Below are 19,319 nucleotides of genomic sequence, written 5' to 3'. Positions count from 1 at the left end.
GCCATGGGAAGTAGCTGGTCCCCAGCTTCTTGCTGCTTACAGACTCAAATCATCATGCTACAGAAAAGTCAGTAAAGAGCCTTTAGTAGAGGATCTTTGAATGGTGACTTCTGCTGTTCTCTGGGTCTTCAGAGCCTTCAGCTGGCTTGCCATCATTATCAGGCTTCAGCTGGTCTACAGAAAGGCAATGACTAGCAGGAGGATCCCCCCTTCCTTCCCACAGTCCTGGGGTTCCTGCCCCTGTGGAGCAGGGGGTATTTCAGCCTATGGCATAATCTGCAGCTCACCTATATCAAAGGCCTGGAAACTGCTAGAAAAGGCAGTGAGAAGTAGTTACAGCTCTTGCTGTGAGTGTACACCATGTTTTTGTGACAGGTGATGGGTCATGATGGATCTGTGCTAGCTGTACAACCTGCAAAGGCAGGCTGGGGTACCAACAGCCTCCCAGCAGTGCCAAGCATGGCCTGTGGAGACAGACTTTGTGTTTTACTTTGGTGCCAGCCTAAGGTCAGTAGCTAAAGGGCTTCTGCCCTTGCCAAGCAATCAATCTGTGTGGAAGGTTGTGCTCTCCTGCAGGCACAAGGAAGAAATTTTGAGTTTCATTCACTTATTAACATTGGATCTGAGGTTTCATTGTAATATGGCTGCCTTCAGCTACTGCTGGGTGTTTGCAGGAGGCTGCTGCTTCATAGCTCATCCAAAATATGGTTATGTTCAGTGGTGACCTTGTTTATTTACTTATTTATCGTCACAGCTCAGGTCTCTATAGCAGCTCTGTCAATCCCAAATGTACAAGTGAAGAGTCCGGTGCTTCAGTCATGTGCCGAGCTTAGAAAAAATTACTTTAAAGATGTGTATTTGAGGCTTTGCATTTTCATTTGTTTTTGCAGATATTTCTTTTTGAAAGCCATTTAAGAAACAATTTAGATCCTCCTCGTCTGCAACTCCAGAAGCTTGGGGTTTTTTTAGGGAGGGCGCAAAGTATTACAAGGCCTTTTGCCCACTTTCAGTAACCTGACCATACACAGAGCAGTGCTTTCCAACTCCTGCCCGAAATGGCTAAATTAACGTTCCTTCTTTTTCTTTGACTATTTGCATTCTCTCCAGCAGGTGGTAGCAGCCTCCTTTAAGCTCTGCAGCTCTCCTGCCTGCTGCTGCAGAATTGCTGCCCTGTGATTCATATCCCTGGCTGCTCTTGGCCTCACTTCATCTCCTCACCCTCACGATGCATGCCTGAACTCTCCTGTGGAGGAAGATCTGCTGTTTAAGTCCAGAGTATGCACTAAATTTGCCAGCAACGTGAGATGGCACAACATCATGAGGAAATGTGAAATGTCTCACTGTTGTGCATGATTAACTCCTAACGGTTTCACAGCACTATCATGTTCTACCCATTACGGACGCGGGTCTTGTAGATGGAACAATTCAAGGATACGCTTCCTAAATATAAAATTCAAGATCTAAGGCCTTGTCTAGGCAGTAGGATTAGCTGAACGCTGACAAGTCACAGACAGGCTGTATCTTCAAATAAAATGGAGAATCAGTCTGCTTTGTATTTCCACAACAAGTCCTCTGCTATGACAGTGTAATATGATAGTTTTGTGGATGCCATTACATTATCCTGTGGTATATGGCCTCTGCTTCTTAACAGCTGAGCAAGCTACTTCCCTAACTTAGTAAAACCTCTTGGGTTTAATTATAAGTGGTTAAGTGCCATGGTTTTTTTGTGTCTATTTAGGGTTGTGGGTTTTTTTCTTTTCATGTGCAGCTGTAGATTTGTTATTTGTATTTTAAAACACTGGTCCTATAGGTGAGGACCTAGATAGGTTGTCAGAGTTTCTGATTTTCCTTATTCTGTCTAAGTAAAAGGAATGCAGGGAAGAGCTCTGTTTAAGTGAGAAGATAAGGAAAAACTTTAAAATCCTCAGCTTTCCCAGCTATAGCTCCCATACCAGGCATGAGAGGTGAAGCTCTAGGTATATTATAAGCCACCTAAAAATGTAGTAATGGGCCAAGAAGTTTGGCTAATATGTTTTAGTGCATATGTTTGAGTATCTGTTTGGGTGTTGCTTACTTCAAAGCTGTAACTGGGACCTGACTTTGTTTTTTGTGGTGTTTTGCACTGTTGGGCCTAGACATGTGAAACAGGTCCTTTGAGAACATAACCAAGGCACAAAACTTCTACTCTTCACCACCAACTCCCACACAAAGCTCTTCTGGACTAGTTGTATTATGAGCCATCTCCATCCAGGGCCAGTGACAAGAAGACTCATAGAATTCAGGCAAGGTTAGCTATAAGGTCCAGCTAGCTCCTTGTCTTACCTGAGCAGCAGCAGGCACTTTAGGGAAGGTGTTCTGTGTTGATCATTAGGTAATTAGTTACATGGCTTCAGTTCCCTAGGGTATTCCTAAATACCATCAGCTCATGGTCTGGAGCTCTCCATGCCTTCTGTAGCTACATCTAGCTTTGTCCTTGCAGTAATGCAAAAGCATTAATTTGTCTCTGACACCTACATCTAAAATTCTCTCTTCTCCCTTTTGCAGTCTTCTTTGATCTTTGCTGCCACTTGATATTTGCTATTCAATCCAGGAGCTATTTTGATGCTTGAGTGGTGGGAAGGAGCACTTACAGAAGATTTACAAGACTTGCAGTTAACGCTGTTTCCCTTCTAGAGCATGTCACAGTGTCTAAAGGCTAAACTCTTACTCTTGGAGCTGTGGTTTATGGCAAATGTATGAATTAATGGTATCTTCCTTTCCATGTTTTTCTTGGTGTCTGTCTTCCTCAGAAGACACTTTCTGGGATTTTAAACACTTCAGCTCATTAAGAAGTCTGTTTCTCAGACTTGTTGATAATGAGAGCTTTCTGTTGAGGAGTGAAGCAGCCACAAATCCTTGTATATAATGACAAAATACACCAAAGGTAACTCCCATCCACGCTGAGGCTGTGCAATGCCACCTTGACTGACAGGTGATAATGGCCCTGATCAGCCTCACCTGGGACCTCCCACATCCTGCCCATGTACTTGGGAGCTCCATTTCAGCTCAGCCCAGGTAGGGGAGCTGCTGGCTGGTGTGGTGCCCTGACAGTGACTAAGGTTATAAGTTTTCATTACCTTACTGGTCAAAAGGGTCTGGGTGTCTTAGCTGTGTTTCAGGTTGCGAGACGCCTAAGTGGAATGAGCTCATTCCTCTTAGACTTGAACATGCTGTTGTGTCTGACGTGAGTAGCCCCTTGCATTGGTGAGGTCTATGGTACATTTGTGCTAGGACGAGGTTGGAGACTCGGTGTGGAGGGAACACTTTCCCCTGTCTGTGCAGATTCCTCCTTGTATGTCATTGTGAACAATAGCTGTTCATGTTCTGAATTAATATTACATTTCTGTTTTTTGAAAAGTGGGCATAGAATCTACCTCCAACATGTTCCTTCAAAGAATATAAAATTCCAGTCATGAAAAAACAGAAAGCCAAAATAAGCAGCTCTTTGGAGGATGGGTTAGACTGCCTGAGACAGGTGTGTCGGTGGCTTATTTAAGCATTTAAAGCTATTTACTTAAGCAGCCTGCCATTATTCATGTAGGAGCTCTATCTGTGTGTCAATGGGCTTGGAAGAGACCAGAGGGCACTCTGGTGTTTTGTGCGAGGACAGCAGACTGCTCTTTGAGGTTTGATGCTGACACTGTAATTGAGGTATAGCAGAGTCTCGCTGGGGAACATAGTATTGCAGTCTAACTGGCATTTCTGTATGCTTTTTGAATCTGCAGAAGTGACCAAGCTACTGTGATAGTCGTAGCAAGGGTTTTGGAGACCTGGACAGAATGAGGGCAGAGTTACTGATCCTGCTTGTCCACCAGTGCTCTGTCTTGGCAGATACAGGTGAAGCATACCCCAGTAAAGGAAAACTTGCCAGAAAGAGAACTGCCTGCATCCCATGGGCTGAAGCTCTAGAGGAGGTCTTTAATATGCCTGCTCCCAGGACTGGTGGTACTCAAGGGTTTGTGTTACTTCCCTCAGCCCCTCTCTGCTTCTTCTCTCACTATCAAGGAACTTTATGGACTCAGGTAACACAGGAGAGGTGACACATCCCTTACATTGTCTCACTTTAGAACAGGGTTTCATGCGCAAGGCAGAGCTGTGCTGCCCTACACCACAGGTCGCTGCTGCTCTGGGCGGAGGCTTCCTTGGATCATGACCCTCCCATGCTCTTCTGTGCTGTGTCTGATGTTCTTCACACCCTCTGGCAGCCAGTCAAACATAGGTTTTTGGAGCTTCAGTGAGTCAAATCAGCTTGTGGAAGGAGCTGGTGGTTCTGGAGCTGGTGGAAGAGAGCCAGGCACAACATGAGGCTGGTTGAAGGCAAGGAAGGAGCAGAGGCAGGGGAGGAGACAAGAGGAAGAGGACCACCTTCCGCTTTGGGTGGATGTGGGCTGTTACATAGGGCTTGGTTGCCCTTGCTGCCTCAGGAACAGAGGCTCCTTCCCTGCCTGTTAGAGACAGGCTACTCCTCATATTTGCTGAGAGTCCCCCTAAAAAGTGGCCAGCTGTCTCTGAACAAGTAAGAGAAAAGCTGTGCCACTTCTGTACTCCTTTGACCCTTGGGTGGGGCAATTTATAAACTGGGGTTGCGCGTGTCTTTGAAATAAGTTATCATTGTTGCTTTGCTTTCCAAAGGTAAAGAGGCTAATAAATTTTATGGCTGCTGAGTTATCAACTTGTTAAAATATAAAGGAAGAAAAAGAAGGGATTTTCTTTCTTCACAGCCTTGATGTCTAACAGACAGTGCTCCAGAATTATCAATTCATAGAGGCACTTATCATGAAGCTATTGTTAGGCCTCTTCCTTTGGTTGCTCTCCTCAGAAGGTAAGTTTTAAAAGGCCCTTTGAAAATTTGAGTTATACAGTATTTAGGAACCTATATTTTTAGTTGTTGCAAGGTGGGTGTATAGCAGGAGTCTTAAAAGCAGGATGAAGAAAATCTGTGAGTAAAACTGATTTTTGCATGTAATTTTGGGTATGTTTGATCATCTTTGATAAAGATACTTGCATTGGTTTGCAGTGTTCTCGGGATGGACTGCATCTTAGGCAGGCACTAAGGCTTTCTGATGAGGAAAACATCATCAAATAATTAGACTAACAGTGAGATCTGTCCCAAAATGGTGCAGGAATTCAAGCAAGGGACAGAGGCTTTCTCTGAATTCATATCTATGATCATCTTCTTTTCAGTGATAGAAGATTGTGTGAATGGGTTAGGCAGCATCCTGGCACTCAGGGCATCGTTGTTCAGATTTCTGCAAATTTCAGGGTAGGGGGGAGACTTTGTTCCCTACACTGGGTCTGTGAAGTCCACATTTGGTGCCAGATGCCAGTTTTTTAGGTGCTCTAGGACTAAAAATGCTGTATATGTTTTGGCCTTTTTGGCTCTGTGCTTCAGCTCTCTGCCTGTAAGAAAGTAATGATCAATAGTAATAGTGCTTTACCTTAACAGTAGGCTGTGAGGATAAGTCTATTCAGGTGTTTATAAGGTGCTTTGATAAATAACTAACTCTTAGAAGGCTTTGGTTGCTAAAAGCAGAAGAAATGATCACACTTGAGCTTTTTAATTTAGGGAAAAAGATGTATGGTGACTGCAGTTCCTGTGAAAATGTGATTTGGGAAAAAACGTTGATTGATAGCAGCCTGTAAGAATTATTAGCTGAAACAGGTTAACTATGAGAGCAAGGGAGGAAGGAGTAGACTCTTTCTCCCAAATTTTGGGAAAATTGTCAGAAAAATACTTTACTTTTGTGTGTGTGTGTGTGATGTTAAGAAAATTAAAAATACAAACTAGAATAATTAAATGGTAGAGTGAGGGAGTAACTAAGTAACTATAGTATTGGGAGCAGAAGGAGTTAAAAAAAATTATCCTATGGAAAGCATAAATCCAAAGCAAACTAAGAAAACTAAAGAGGTTAAAATTTAATCAGCCAAGCCAAAAATGAATCCAAGGGAAACAATGAATCATTGTTGAAGGAATAAAAACTAATAAATCCTTTTTCAAATACATCTGAAACAGGGGGTCTGTAGGGCTGACTGATGTATACAAGAAAGCTGAAGCCCAACAGAAAAACTAAATTAATTTATTTTTAATATGGTGTGCTCTGCACAGGAGCTTAAAAAAGGCCTTGCCCTCGGAACCTTTCAGCACAGGGGACAAGCCGGGGAATGGTCAAATCCTTGAACAAATTGATAACAAATAGTAAAAGAACTGCCAGAATTAGATGATATACACCCAAGAGAGTGAGCCAAGCAGAAATACTAACATGCCCATTGTATTAACTGTGGTGCAAACTATTTCTTGAATTAGTATTGGTGTCAGGAATGGAAGATGGCAAATGTGAAACCATTTTTTCTAATGGGATCCATTTTAGGAGGATCTGGGGAACAGCAATGGTAGTTGTACAAAAGCAGTGAGGTTGTCTTCTGCACTAGGCAAATTGGTGAGAGCAGTCTAAAGAACAGAGTGAACTGACTCAGGGTAAACATGATATAACAGGGGAACTTCCCTGTGGAATTGATGAAGAAAATCCATGACAATGGGCACATACCCATGGATTGATTATTCAGCTGGGGTGTATTTGGGTTTCCATGAATCTTTTGAGCAAGAATTCCAAAGGAAGCTAAATGTCATAGTATAAGGGTGAAGGCACCTTTGTGGGCCCCTGGTTAAAAGCTGGGGACTGAAGAATCAGATTGCAAACTTTCAAACCTTAAGAAGAGGGGAGAGTGAACCTGCAGAGGCTCATATTGATCTGCATTGGGATGTAGGCTCTCCACGTATTCAGAAGTGATCTGGTTAATAGGGCACACTAGTTTGCTGATGCAAAACTATTCAGGATGCTCAGAATTAAAACTTAGAAGTAATATATATGGGGAAAAACTAGCTATGTGTGCACTATAGTGAACTGCTTGGTCACATAACAGCTGTCTGAAGATATCAGCTCAGTGTTAGCAACAGTCAAGAGAGACAAACAATTTCAGGAGTCAGGGAGAGAACAGCATAGAAAACACATTTCTGCTGCTGTGTATAGGTCCACAGTTCACCCACATCTTGACAGTTGTCTAGACTTTTCATCTCAGAAAAGATGTGGAAAAACCTAGGAGTAGTGTAAAGGGGAAGAGTGCTCAGACTTCTGAAACAACTTCTACATGAGATCAAATAGACTGACTCTTCAGCCTGGAAGAAGGATGGATAGGTAGATGATGAAGACATACAGACATATGCAAAAAAGTAAATTTTGTGGAAACAGGGGAATAACTATTCTTTACAAGAACAACAAAGAAACAAATCAAGTTATTAATGAATGAGAAAGTACTTTTTTTTCAACATGTAATTAAATGATGAAGCAGCTTTGCCACAGGACTTGTGGGAGAAGCCAAAAGTGTGAAAGAATTAGAAAAACAAATAGGCAAATTCATGGGAGAAAGGTCTTGGGGAGTTCTTCAACATTAAGTAATTGCTTGCTCAGGGACACCAATAGCACAGATAGTTGGGAGGATAGAGCATGGAAGTATAACCGTATTTTCCTCATTCTTTCCCTAAGCATCTGCATTTGGATGTTGTCAGAGGCAGAATCCCAGATTAGATGGACCTTCAGTCTAACACAGTACAGATGTTCTTAAATCTTTGAAATATCGAGAGGTCACTCCCTCCCTCCCTGACCCCCCAGTCCTGGAAACTAGGATTGGACCCTCTTTCTCCCTCAATGTAAGCTGCGGATCTGTTCTCAAATATAGTTGAAATTAGTGTTAAAATTCTCAAATATACTGAGTTTCTGCAACAGATTTGCATGATGTAAATGAGTCCCTCATTGCATGTGCCTCCAGTATCTCAAACAACGGAGCTGGGGTTCTGGTTATTGTCCTGAGTAAAGCATCATCTAAAAACATGGATTGAACAAGCACAAATGTAAATAAAATGTCACACAGCAGCCAGGCAGCAACTGTCTCAACTTTCTACCAAGTACGGTAAAATAAAACAAATTTGCAGATAGTTCATGGTTGAAACCCAAATGGGAAAAAACCCCAAATGTATGAAAGTTGCTGACAGTTATTGAAGATGGTCACGTAGTGTGGCTCATGAGACAGGCTGAGGTGGTCATGGGGAGCAGTAGTGGGTTTCTGCCACTGTGCTGACCTCTGTGTGCACTGGTGCCCATGTCCACTGGGGCTGCCCAGAGCCCCCTGCTCGTGCCGGGCATGTCACCTCCTTGCAGCATGAGCGCTGCCAGCTGCCCTACACCCAAGCATATCTCACCTGCTGGGCTGAGCTGGCTCTGCATTTACCCTCTCTGATGTCAAAAGAAATGTGTACAAGCAGATGTACGCAGCAGGACTAAATGTCCCAGAAGTAGCTTCTGGATGTTAAAGGACAATTATTCAAAGTACAGCAAGACTTGTTATGAGATGTGCTGGATGCTGATGGCTTCAATGTGGCAAGCAGGGACAGCTGTGAGCATGCTTTGAAGTTCAGCTGAGGATCCAGACCCAGACTTCATGGCTTTGTGGAGATTTTAGGATAAACCAAAATCTATGCGTATAAATCCAAGCGTATACTCAAGGAAAGAGAATAATGTTTACTGAAATAGCTACAGGCCTGACTTCTGGCACCACAGGCTATTTCATCTGTCAACACTCTCTGCTAAGAGAAAAAATTGCAGCTGTTTCTGTATCATTAGGGCAAACTCACAACAGTGCGATGTTGCTCTCTGTGGAAGATATAATGTGAATTGCTCCTTTCTAAGGAATTCCACCATGTACATGTTCAAATTACTCTAAATTTGGACAGAATAAGACTACAGTGATACATGAAATGTGCCAAAGGGGAAAATGGGTAGAAAAGGCCTGTGGAGGATGAGGTTGGTTGAGGAGATCCACACGCAGTCCATCACCTGTGTGTGTGGCTTAATTGTATTCCACTAATTTCAACAGATCTGACCTGCTTATAATAACTAAAAGCTTATTCTAGTATAGCAAAAACTAAGAAAATACATTTGGTTGTTGGGATGAGCCTCACCTTTGGAAAGTAGGGCAGAGGAGAAAGGTTGCTCCTCTCAGGAGTCTGTGTTTTTAGGTATATTAAATCTTCTGAAGTGTTTTTCTAAGGTAAAAAGATAGTGTAATTCATTCTTTTAATGTTTTTAAGGTAATGCAGATCATCTGGAAAAACAGGGGAAACTAAAGGTAAAGTATGAGTACAGCTTTATCTTTTTTTCAATACCTATCATCACCTCTCTGGCTGTTGCTTCCTCTGAGGCAGGCAGAAGAAGAAAAAATACAGCTTGGTGTGCTAAACTGTTTGATTCTGCAAAGAATAAATGCAAAGCAAATGACTCAGCAGTGTGATATTGCGGCTGCAAGACTACAGTACCTAATCAGGAAATAAAGGTTTCTCTGAGCAACGTTTGTTATTAAGTTGCATATCCTGTACGTAGATTGATTGTTGTTAGCACTCGTTCCTAGATGCTCTGTCGCTCTTTCAGAAACAGAACATTAAACTCTTCCTTGCACTATAATGGTGCAAAGCGTGTGCACCATTAAAGTTCTCCACCTGGAGACTACAGGGTGTGTGGGGACTGTGGTGGCCCTTGTTGCAATACAGATTTCACCTTTACGTAGTAGTGATAGTCAGCTAGCCAAACGTGGTCACAGTGATGAAGGAAGCCCTAGCCAAATCACCCTTTGGGCGGGGGGGGGTTGTCTTTCATCTTTCTTTAAAGCAGCAGTTGTTGGGCCATACCTACAGTCAGAATGTAGGAGGGCATTAAATAGTGTTCCTAGTAATACTGAGCTGTCTCTCATGCTGAGTGAATAACATCATTCACATCCTTGCCCCAAATGCAACTCTTTTTTCCCCCTCTTTAGTGCTTTCTATGATCACCTGGGAATTTTGCCAGTTGCCAAGGACCTGGAATTGGTTCACTCTGCCTTTCCTGTTGCATATTGGAGATGTAGCTTTTTGTTGCGTCTGTTGGGTGCCCCTTGGCATGCAAAGATGTGTGCAGTAGCTGTCCTTATGACCTTTTCCAGATTAAGCACTCACTATTTGCAGCAGTGGATGTAACAGGCTGTGTTCAGCACATTTCTTTGTTTGCTTAGGCCCAGTTCTGTGGCAATCAGTAAGAAAATTGAGCAAAAAGTGTCAAGTTTTGGAAGAGTGGGTTGGAAAATGCAGCTGTCCAGATCTGTGTTCCCTTTCATTTCTAGCAGAGGTGTAATTGTTCTTTAAAATTGCTGTTACATGAGTAAGAGCTTGGTACTGTGTAAGAATGGAGCCCATAGGACTCCTCCTTCCACAAATTTCCTTGTTAGATCAAAGCAGCCAACCATATTTATTTATGTCAAAGGCTCTAAGAAGCTTCCAGTTTTCATGTGAGCAGGCGATATTACCTGAGACCCCTTCATCTTCAGGTTTGTGTTTTATATTATCCTTGTAGAGGCTTTCCTTCCCAAAATTATTTGAGAACGGGCCGGGGGAGAAATCAGCTGTTTGAGGGGATGCATATGTGGGATGTGACTGAAGTGGAAGTAGGCTCTACAAACTCCTTAGTTTTTTGTTCTATTCATAATTACTTTTCTACCTTAGTTTATTCAGTTGCTAATTGGGGATGCCACTATTACTTAAATCATTCACAGTAGTATTTTGTGATCTCTTCTTGCTTGACGGTTGATGATTTCAGTGCATCTAAGCACCCAAAGTATTTACTGAACACTTGAGTAAAATTTCTCATCCTCTCTGACTGATTTAAAACTGCCAGTTGGAAGGATCAATATAGACTTGTTACGTATTAATCAATTTTGTTATGTTTTAGTATACCGGTAAATGTAATTTTCTTTCAAGGTTACTACTCTCTTTTAACCTGAAGTCTTTCACTTTTCTGCAGTTCATGCTCTGAGACCAGCTGACATTAAAACAGTCACTGCAATAGGAAGTTTGCGAAGAGTAAGTACAAGTGGGAAATGTGCTGAGCGTGACCCATTTTTCCACTGTGATGATGAAGTGAGCTGATGATGTAGTTTGAGGTCCCAGTTAGGGCGTTCAGGACTTGAATCTTTCCAAAAGCATCAAAGGCTTCTGGTGAAAAATGACTGGAAATACCTGCTGTTCAGTGTTCTAGTATACCCTGAGTCTAAAAAACAGCCAGCTAACTTCGTGCAGGAGGAAATGTGATCACAGTGCTCTTGCACAGAACCGTGATATTTGATTAGACTGCTTGGGTTTTCCTAACAATAAGCATAGTTGATCGAATAACTGGAAGAAGAAGCTGGGAAAATTCAAACTGGAAAGAAGTACAATTTTGGTGATCACCATTAGAACAAATTATTGAGAAATGCAGTAGATTTTCCACGCTGTTGAAGTGTTTTCTGTAGAGACTGGTTTCCTGTCTAGAAGGCAGAAGCTCTAGAAGAATCACAAAGATATAATTCTGATGTATAAATCACTAGGTAAAGTTCTCCTGCCTGTTCTAATACAGTCAGACTTAGATGATCTTTACTTAATAGTTGGAAGTGAATACCTGAAATAGATTTGAGGCCCAGTTAAAAGCATTTAATGACAGTTCTCAAGCTTTGAGGAAGTGTAGAAATGCATGTTGGGCAAAAGTTGATAGCCATTGCAGGGTCTACAGCTGCAAAGAAATGGGGGAGATTCTCCCTTATCATGAAACAACTTTCAAATTTGAGGTGGTATTCATCAAGACATCATAATTTTATCTGAGATGAAAGCTTTCCATTAGAAAATCAGCACTCAAGGACACCTTGTGAGTACTTCCCTCTCTGGAAGAAAATAATTGTCCTAAATGTAAAGGTGCTTCACCCATATCAGATGCATGGTCCTTTAGAGCAAGTCTTTTTTGTGCTAATGCCTTTGTTTCTTGTGGGTGGTGCCATAGAAAAACATATAAATCATCTTTTTTTAAGGAATGTCTGCTTTCCTAGAGCAAACATCTCTGTTGCTGTCTCCTCCTCAGACTCTCTGAAATCAATGAAGTTCCTCTGTTTATGTTAAGAGGTTTTTTACAGCCACCATACTGGCTGAGTGCCATCCATGTAAATTACCTAAATGACTTCAGGTCGTGTCCCTTGTTGAAAAGGAGTAGATCCAGAGAAATTTGGTTTAGAACAGCATTTCAGTTGACTGAATTTGAGTTCAACTAGTCAAATTTTATTTTAAGTCATATGTAATAAATTCATTAATGAAAGCAGTAACTAAGAAAGCATTACCAGACTATAAAAATAAGCTGTAATAAGGAAGCTCTGAAAAGTAATTTAAGTCTGTGAGTAACTACAACAAAATGGAGAAGAGTATGTAGAAAACAATGCTATCTATAACAGGAGTGGAATACAGTAGGGGAACAGCATGTGTAAAGCTAGTTTACCCTTTGCTTAATGCTATTCTTATTGCTTGCTTGTTCACAGACACCAGGAGCTGATGTACATCATGAGGATTTACTCCAAAGGTAACAACGAATTGTTAGCATTTATAAGTGTCATGATACTAATTTATACAGTATCACAGTGCAGGAATTAGTCCCAAGCAATTCTTATTATTGTTTACTAGAGAGGAGGAGAAAGCCTATATAAAATATAAAGGATTTTGAGACACTGGATCCTTCCCAATCCTTAGCTAACAGAAATTCTTTGTACTTATGCAAGATATAGAACTACCTTTAGGTTGCAATAACCTTGATTAAGAACCATTGCTGCATGATGAATCCCAGATAGTAAATATCATCATCCACTAGTTAGAGACCAGAAAGCAGGGATTTATTAAAGCAAAGAAAGAACCCAGTAGTCCTGATATCCTGTGCTCTGCCTGAATGATTCCCAGTGCTTCATGGACAAGCCTTACCCCATTTTCTTCTTTCATGCCCCCTTAGCAGATCTAAATCAGTGAGTGAACATATGGCTAAACTTTGTAGATGCAAATCCGTGTAGCTCTTTTGAGTCATAGCACTCCAGATGAGGACTTGGCCCCGCACAAACAAACTTTAAAAGACTAATTTTTTTAAATGGTTGCACAAACATCTGTGTCCACTTATATGTGGGTGCACACAGAGAAGTCCCTGCATTACTGATATATATGCATAAGCACAATTACTGCAACGTGCAGGGTGTACAGAGACACAAAAAATTGGGATCTAAGACTGTGTTCTTACTCAGCAGTAGCTGATGACATGATGGTTTTGGGGAAAGAAAGGCCGCATTCTTAATTTCAGCAGCTGCCATGAATACACATTCTGAGCTGTAGAGTAGCTAATAAGAAATTGAGGCTGTGCTGTAAAATAATTTTTCTTTGAGAAACAGAATAACAGCAACTTCCTGTTTTCTCTCCCCTTTCTATAGCACAGGAAAGAGCATTCTTGAAGTAAGCGTGGAAACTTTAGCAGGTGCGTCTTGCTGTCACACTGAAACTTGAGCAAATTGGTTGAACAGCATGCTGGTAGGAGCTCCAGGGCTTTGCTGGGCTGCAGAGCAGGTGCAGCACAAGCACACTGCAGGGGTGTAAGGGAAGCCTGAGGGACAGTGTACTTGGGGAACATGGGTACAGCCAGGCTGGGTTATCTGTGCTGGCTTTAAAGAGACTGTCTGGGTAGACAAATAGTGGTGAAGAAGGGGTGCTGCAGACTGCTGCAAGAGTCTTGCATGCCCAACAGGGATTTTTGGGCTGCTACTACTACCTACGCCAGTTGCTGCTGGCGTGTGCTTGCTGCCCATGCTAGCCCTGTGAAATCTTGTGTGGGTTTTCCTGTCCAGTACTCTTTCCACTGCCGTGTGTCAGGATTTACACTGGGGCTGCCATAGATGCACCACATATACAAATTCATCATCTATCAGCTGTTTCCAGCTGGCTCTGAAGGCAGCCTTTACTTGCTTGAAGGGTGTTGCAAGTAAAACCTTCAGGTCCACTGAAATGCTGAGTTGAGTAGTGCATAGCTCCAGGGTCCTCCCCTCCAAATCTTCTTCCTAGTGTCTTAATGTCACCTCCATTTCCCTGTGAAAGGGGTTTAAAACCTGGCAACTCCTCAGCACTTCAGGAGGCTGTCTCTGGGTAGCCCTTCCCAGCAGCTTCATTTCTATGGCTGCCTGTATTTAAATCTGCCTACACTACTTGTGGCTGACATGAGAGATGGGGCTGGAGGTTTCTGACCTGAGTGTGGAGGCAAATTTGGATGGCAAACCTCCACTTCAGAAGGTGAGGAGCAAAACTAGCAAAAACAGCTGCAGAAGGGCTTGGGCATATCTCTCATGCCTGCCAATGATTCTCAGACTTTACATTTTCTGGCTGTTCTATTGTGTTTATAACAAAACGGCAGAGTAGCAGTCCCTTGTATGCAGAAATTGCCTAACCTATGTGTGTCATTCAGCTCTCATTAGCAGTTTTAATCCCTCGGTCCTACACCTGTCTCCTCTGCCTGGCACAAAGGGAGCAGCATCAGACAGCCAAGCCATGTAAGTCTGAGGGGTTTTTGGCTGGGCAGTTGATTTACAGGTGGCAAGGTGGAGGATGGAAGCCTTTGGTGCTGGAGCACTTCACTGGACATAGAGTATGTTCAGTACTGGCAGAGGCTACACAGACATTCCAGGGACAGGCCCTGCCAGTGTGGCTCAATTGTCACCTCTCAGAAGCACAAGGAACAAAGCCCACTGTGCACTTTGGAGTCTGGATCACCTGACTTAACATCAGGTCTCCCTCTTTATAGCTGCAAAACAAATTTTTTGGCTCAAATAGAATTAGAGGTGTGCCTACCAAGCTGTGTCTGCTGTTTTCATCTAAGTGCACATGTCAAAGTGAGATGCCTGAATATGAGCTAATCGCCCTAGGCTCTCTGTGTAGCACAGACAAGTGTCTAATCTTAACACATTTAGGAGAGAAAAGATTAATTCCACCTGAAGTCTCAAATGTTGTTTGATTTAATGGTAAAAATCAGCCAAAGCTTTACCATTACTGATGCCTTCATAGTTTCTCTTTTCCTTTCTGCTTTTCAGAGACCTCCTGCATCAAGCTGAAGAAATAGTGAAGCTCATGAAAGAGAATCAGGTTTGTTTAAAGAACAGGACAATTCAGAGAGCTTGGTGTTGAAGCAGAAAAAGGGAGAAATGTGATTAAATGCTTTAAACAGCATTCAAAAATTGCTTCAAAATAGAAAATGCCATTTCTTGAGGTTAATGGACTTTGGTCTTCCTCTTGTAAATAAGAATAAACTCTCTACCTTTCAAGTAGAGAGTTTTGTTCTGGAAAGTATCTCACCTGGTTTACGTTTGTCAGAGTGGATGAAGAACTTGGTAGGGAAGCCAATATGTTTGTTTTCTATTGGTTAAGGATGTGAGACCTCTGCTAGCTACAGTCCGTAACTGTGCCAGTGTTTCTGAGAAGCCAACCCAAAATAGTAACTCTCAGTATTTGTCTCTTCAGTTTTCTCTTGGTCTTTTAGGATCATATTTTCAAAAAGGACAGTAAACATCTAGATATGCTTCGGCTGATGTCAGTGGTTGATGCTGGTGAGAGCTTGAGTTATCACTCATGGCTGAGTGCTTTGTAAATCCCATCCTGGAGTTTTATGTGTTCATTTTTCTTTTATTCTTAACCCCGAGGCATGTTATTTTGTATATTGGTCTTGACATAACAGGAAAATGTAATTGCCAAGGTGATTCCGCTGTTGCCTCTTTGCTCTACAGGGAGCCCATCAGACTGTTTGTACATGGATTTAGCATATGTTTTCGTGGAACTAAGTGGTTCCAACCAATACTCTTCAGGATTGACGAGAACCGCCTGAAAAACATAGCACAGCTGAGCACAGCTCTAGCTCTCAGATTTTTGCTCCAGTCTTCATCCCACTAGTGTGACCCAACCTCAGCAGTTCAGGAACATTAATCCTGTCGGCAAGCTGCAACAGTGATGGAAAGAAGCAGCATCAAGCTCTGTGCTAAGCTGTGTATGCCCATCTTCTCCAATAGACTTTCCAATGGCAGCAGCAATTTCTGGCTCTATCCTGAGCTTTTTACAGGTGTGCGTTCAGCTTTAATTGCAGCATTTACTGCCTAACCACCCATTTACTGTCTCCTCTAGGGAAAAGCTGGATGGCTTATCAAATGGAAGTGATTAGGATGGCCATAGTTGGGCCATGGGCTACTGCTTCTTCTTGCTGATTTAAAACCATAGCAAATCTTGTGTGAGAAAGAAAAATAGCAAATAGGTCTCTTATTACCCTGTTCCTTCAATTTATTTTTTTCTCCCAGATGATGGACTTCCAAAATGACTGGAAATTGATCACAGTTTTTTTTAGTGCTGAAAACCCAGGTTCTTCCTGTGCCTCCACAGAACTGGTAAGCTTTTCATGGGGTGGTTTAGCAGTCAGGGCAGGTCGTTGAGATGCTTTCTCAAATTCTGCTCTCCTGTGAACCAAAGGAGTAGCTAGTTCTGGGAAGTTGGAATGATTCTATCCAGTGATGTAAGCTCCTGGCACACAATGTGTTTTGTATTTCTAAACATCTGCACTTAATTTGTGATCCCATGTCTGAGATGCCTTAGCAGAACAACACTTTTCCACCTTCAAGTCTAAAGATACATTTCTTCCCCATCCCTGTCTTTTTTTTTAATATGTTGTCTAATTATAGGCAGTTAAATTACAAGACTAGTTCCATGGTTTTTTTCTTGATGCTAGCTAAGACTGAATCCAGTATGTAGCGCTCATTGGTAACCCTCAGTACACAGCTCAACACGCAGGGTTTGTGACTTTAGGCAAATTGATAACTGTTTTTTCTACTAGTTTTGATGGCATTTCTCATCTCATTTACAGAAGAACTGCATATTGGACAACCTGGAAAAACTTAAAGCTGTCTTGGATTTTTTGTATAAAAAGGTAGGATTTATTCATCAACATTGAATACCTGAATCCTTTGCTGATTTTTCCAGTCTCCCCTACTGGACTACAGCTTATATCACTGTTGAGGTGACTTAGAATACCAATCTCATTGACTCCAATCCACTGGCTCTGTTCATTGTCACTAAGTGTTTTATTCATGCTTTTAAAAAGCTGATGCAGGCAAACAGAAAGGATGGACAAGAAACTGCTTCATTTTGCAACACAAGCTGATGTACCACTCAGTCTTTGGGTTTTTTTGAGTGATTTCTATGAAAAATGGAGTATATCTGTCTAGGTCTGATGTTTAACAGGGCTGTTTGTGAAAATAATTGATATCTAATTACTGGACCTGTGGAGCTACCTACGCAGTGTACAGGCTGCTAATTACCTGGTGATGACTTTTACAGACCAGAGAAAATACCCATTAAAAATATTTATAATGGATCTTTTTTCCTATTTTGTGTTCATTTTTAAGATCTCAGCATTTCTAAAAGTTTTCTAGCTGGCTGCACTAAGAATTATCTGCTTATCTAGGGTGGTTTCTGGGAAATGCTCTGCACTGTGTCTTAGTCTACTAATGCATAGCAGACTAGATGCAGATGTATCACTATTAGAGCAGACTATTAACTGTTTATCTGAAATATTTTAATAGCATCTTCTAAGAATTTTGTTTTGCTGGTTTGAAGGCCTAAAGGGTGTTCTAAACCTGCTACAGTTCAATTGCATAAGGCCACAACCACTCGTTTTTCTCAGACTGACTTCCAACAAATGTTGTGCATGGGTGAAGTTCCTCCCACGCATTCTCTTCAGATTCTCTCCACTATTATTTCCAGAATCTGTTTATGTGCACTTGTAAAAGTGAAATATCATTATGTAAATGGAAAACTGCTTTCTGCTTGGGGGAGAGGTGAGGTGGGATGCACGAGAGCTTGTGCTATTATACAGGGCTTTTCAGCCCCAGGTTTGCATTGGTATGTTGCCACAAAAATGGTAGTTCCTACGTCATTTGAGTTCAATTTATTTGGCTGGTGGCCACTTCAGTTATGTAAAATGAATAGCTGGGTCTCAGTCAAGGAGTCACGGTCACAAGTACTTCATGAATTATGATCAACATTATTCTAGATGGCAGGTATAGGAGTAGAGTTCAGGACAGAATTGGCAAAGACTTAGATCATTGATTTTATGTAGGCAGAATCCCAGGCCAGAGATAACACATGTGAAGCTGTAGGCGTAATTTACCATTATCGCTACTTGCTGATCTTTAATTGCAAATATAACATGATTAATTTTCACTTTATTACTGCAGATTCCCAGGGCCTTCATAAACCTGGTGGATTCCACTGAGCTCACAACTTCCTCTCTTGCATGTCAAGGTTACAATAATGTCAGGTAACAGAGATTTCTTTAAATTCTTGACACTGTCTCCTGCTAGTGTTCAGACACATAACAATGTACACATATTGACTTTATAACAGAGGTAGAGTCTTCTGAACAGTTTTTCTGCCCTTAATACAAAAGCATGTCAAAGATTTTAGGTCTCCACTTTGTTTCTGCTAAACTCTCTCTTCAAGGCATATTTTTACCAGGAGGAGTAGGTGCTTTTAATCCTGCCAAGTTGGATAGCATATGTTTAAATATTGGGTCAGAGTGGGGAAAAAAGCCTTGACACTGTACAAGCACTGTTCAGCAACAACCAAAGCATTGGTGTGTTATCAACAGTTTTAGCCACAAATCCAAAACACAGCACCATATGGGCTGCTATGAAGAAAGCTAACTCCATCCCAGCCACACCCAGTACTGTGATTGTGGTCACAAGACTGCACAGTCTACCTATCCCCAGCTCTTTAGTCAGTGCTATTTCTGCCCTGCAACTCTCAAGCCAAAAACTCTGAAGGCTCTTTAAAGGTTTAAGTTTCTAGGTATCGATGTTCATAAAAGGAATAACTGGTCTTAAAGCATATTTTTAGGCTATGTGAAAGCTACTACTCGGGCTTAGGGTATGGTAGGATGGAGAATATCCAACTTGTCAGTTCCTTATGGTAACTGCATCCCTAGATGCTTTCATCCATCTCCCTTTCTCAGTACATTGTAAAAAAATGTGAGTAGCTTATGTCCCAATTTAGTATGGAGTAGGAGTGTGCACGTGGACAGTTATGATGGAGTAGTTTACAGCTGATGAGATTACACTCTGTCTTACTCCACAGTAATTTTTTTCCTGTGCTCATGGCATAACACACCATATGTACTAATATAGTCATCCTGACTTGTTTCACAAGCTTTGCATGTATACAATCCAGGAGACATTCCATCAGTTGAGGAAGGGGTCTGGCTGCTGCATAACGATGTGTTTAACAACAGGTATAAGCAGAGGAGAAGCTTTCCTTGTCAAAAGCGACTGCATGGAGCATTCTAACTTAT

At 41.8% G+C, this 19,319-nt stretch overlaps 1 protein-coding gene across 1 annotated transcript in view; it reads left to right on the top strand.

The window, feature by feature from the left end:
- The first annotated feature begins 4,815 nt into the window (after window positions 1-4,815).
- Window positions 4,816-19,319, top strand: part of PLB1 (phospholipase B1) — a 90,874-nt gene continuing 76,370 nt past the window's right edge. The window contains exons 1-12 of the mRNA XM_069800333.1: window positions 4,816-4,865; window positions 7,518-7,525; window positions 9,191-9,219; window positions 10,383-10,446; window positions 10,920-10,978; window positions 12,454-12,494; window positions 13,381-13,424; window positions 14,403-14,487; window positions 15,025-15,076; window positions 16,276-16,362; window positions 16,836-16,898; window positions 18,208-18,290. Coding sequence (XP_069656434.1) covers window positions 4,816-4,865; window positions 7,518-7,525; window positions 9,191-9,219; window positions 10,383-10,446; window positions 10,920-10,978; window positions 12,454-12,494; window positions 13,381-13,424; window positions 14,403-14,487; window positions 15,025-15,076; window positions 16,276-16,362; window positions 16,836-16,898; window positions 18,208-18,290 — 665 coding nt within the window. The remainder of the gene's footprint in view (window positions 4,866-7,517; window positions 7,526-9,190; window positions 9,220-10,382; window positions 10,447-10,919; window positions 10,979-12,453; window positions 12,495-13,380; window positions 13,425-14,402; window positions 14,488-15,024; window positions 15,077-16,275; window positions 16,363-16,835; window positions 16,899-18,207; window positions 18,291-19,319) is intronic.

This window comes from Haliaeetus albicilla, chromosome 13 (genome assembly GCF_947461875.1).
Source record: "Haliaeetus albicilla chromosome 13, bHalAlb1.1, whole genome shotgun sequence".
NCBI lineage: Eukaryota > Metazoa > Chordata > Aves > Accipitriformes > Accipitridae > Haliaeetus > Haliaeetus albicilla.
This window is presented reverse-complemented; position numbering and strand designations above follow the sequence as displayed.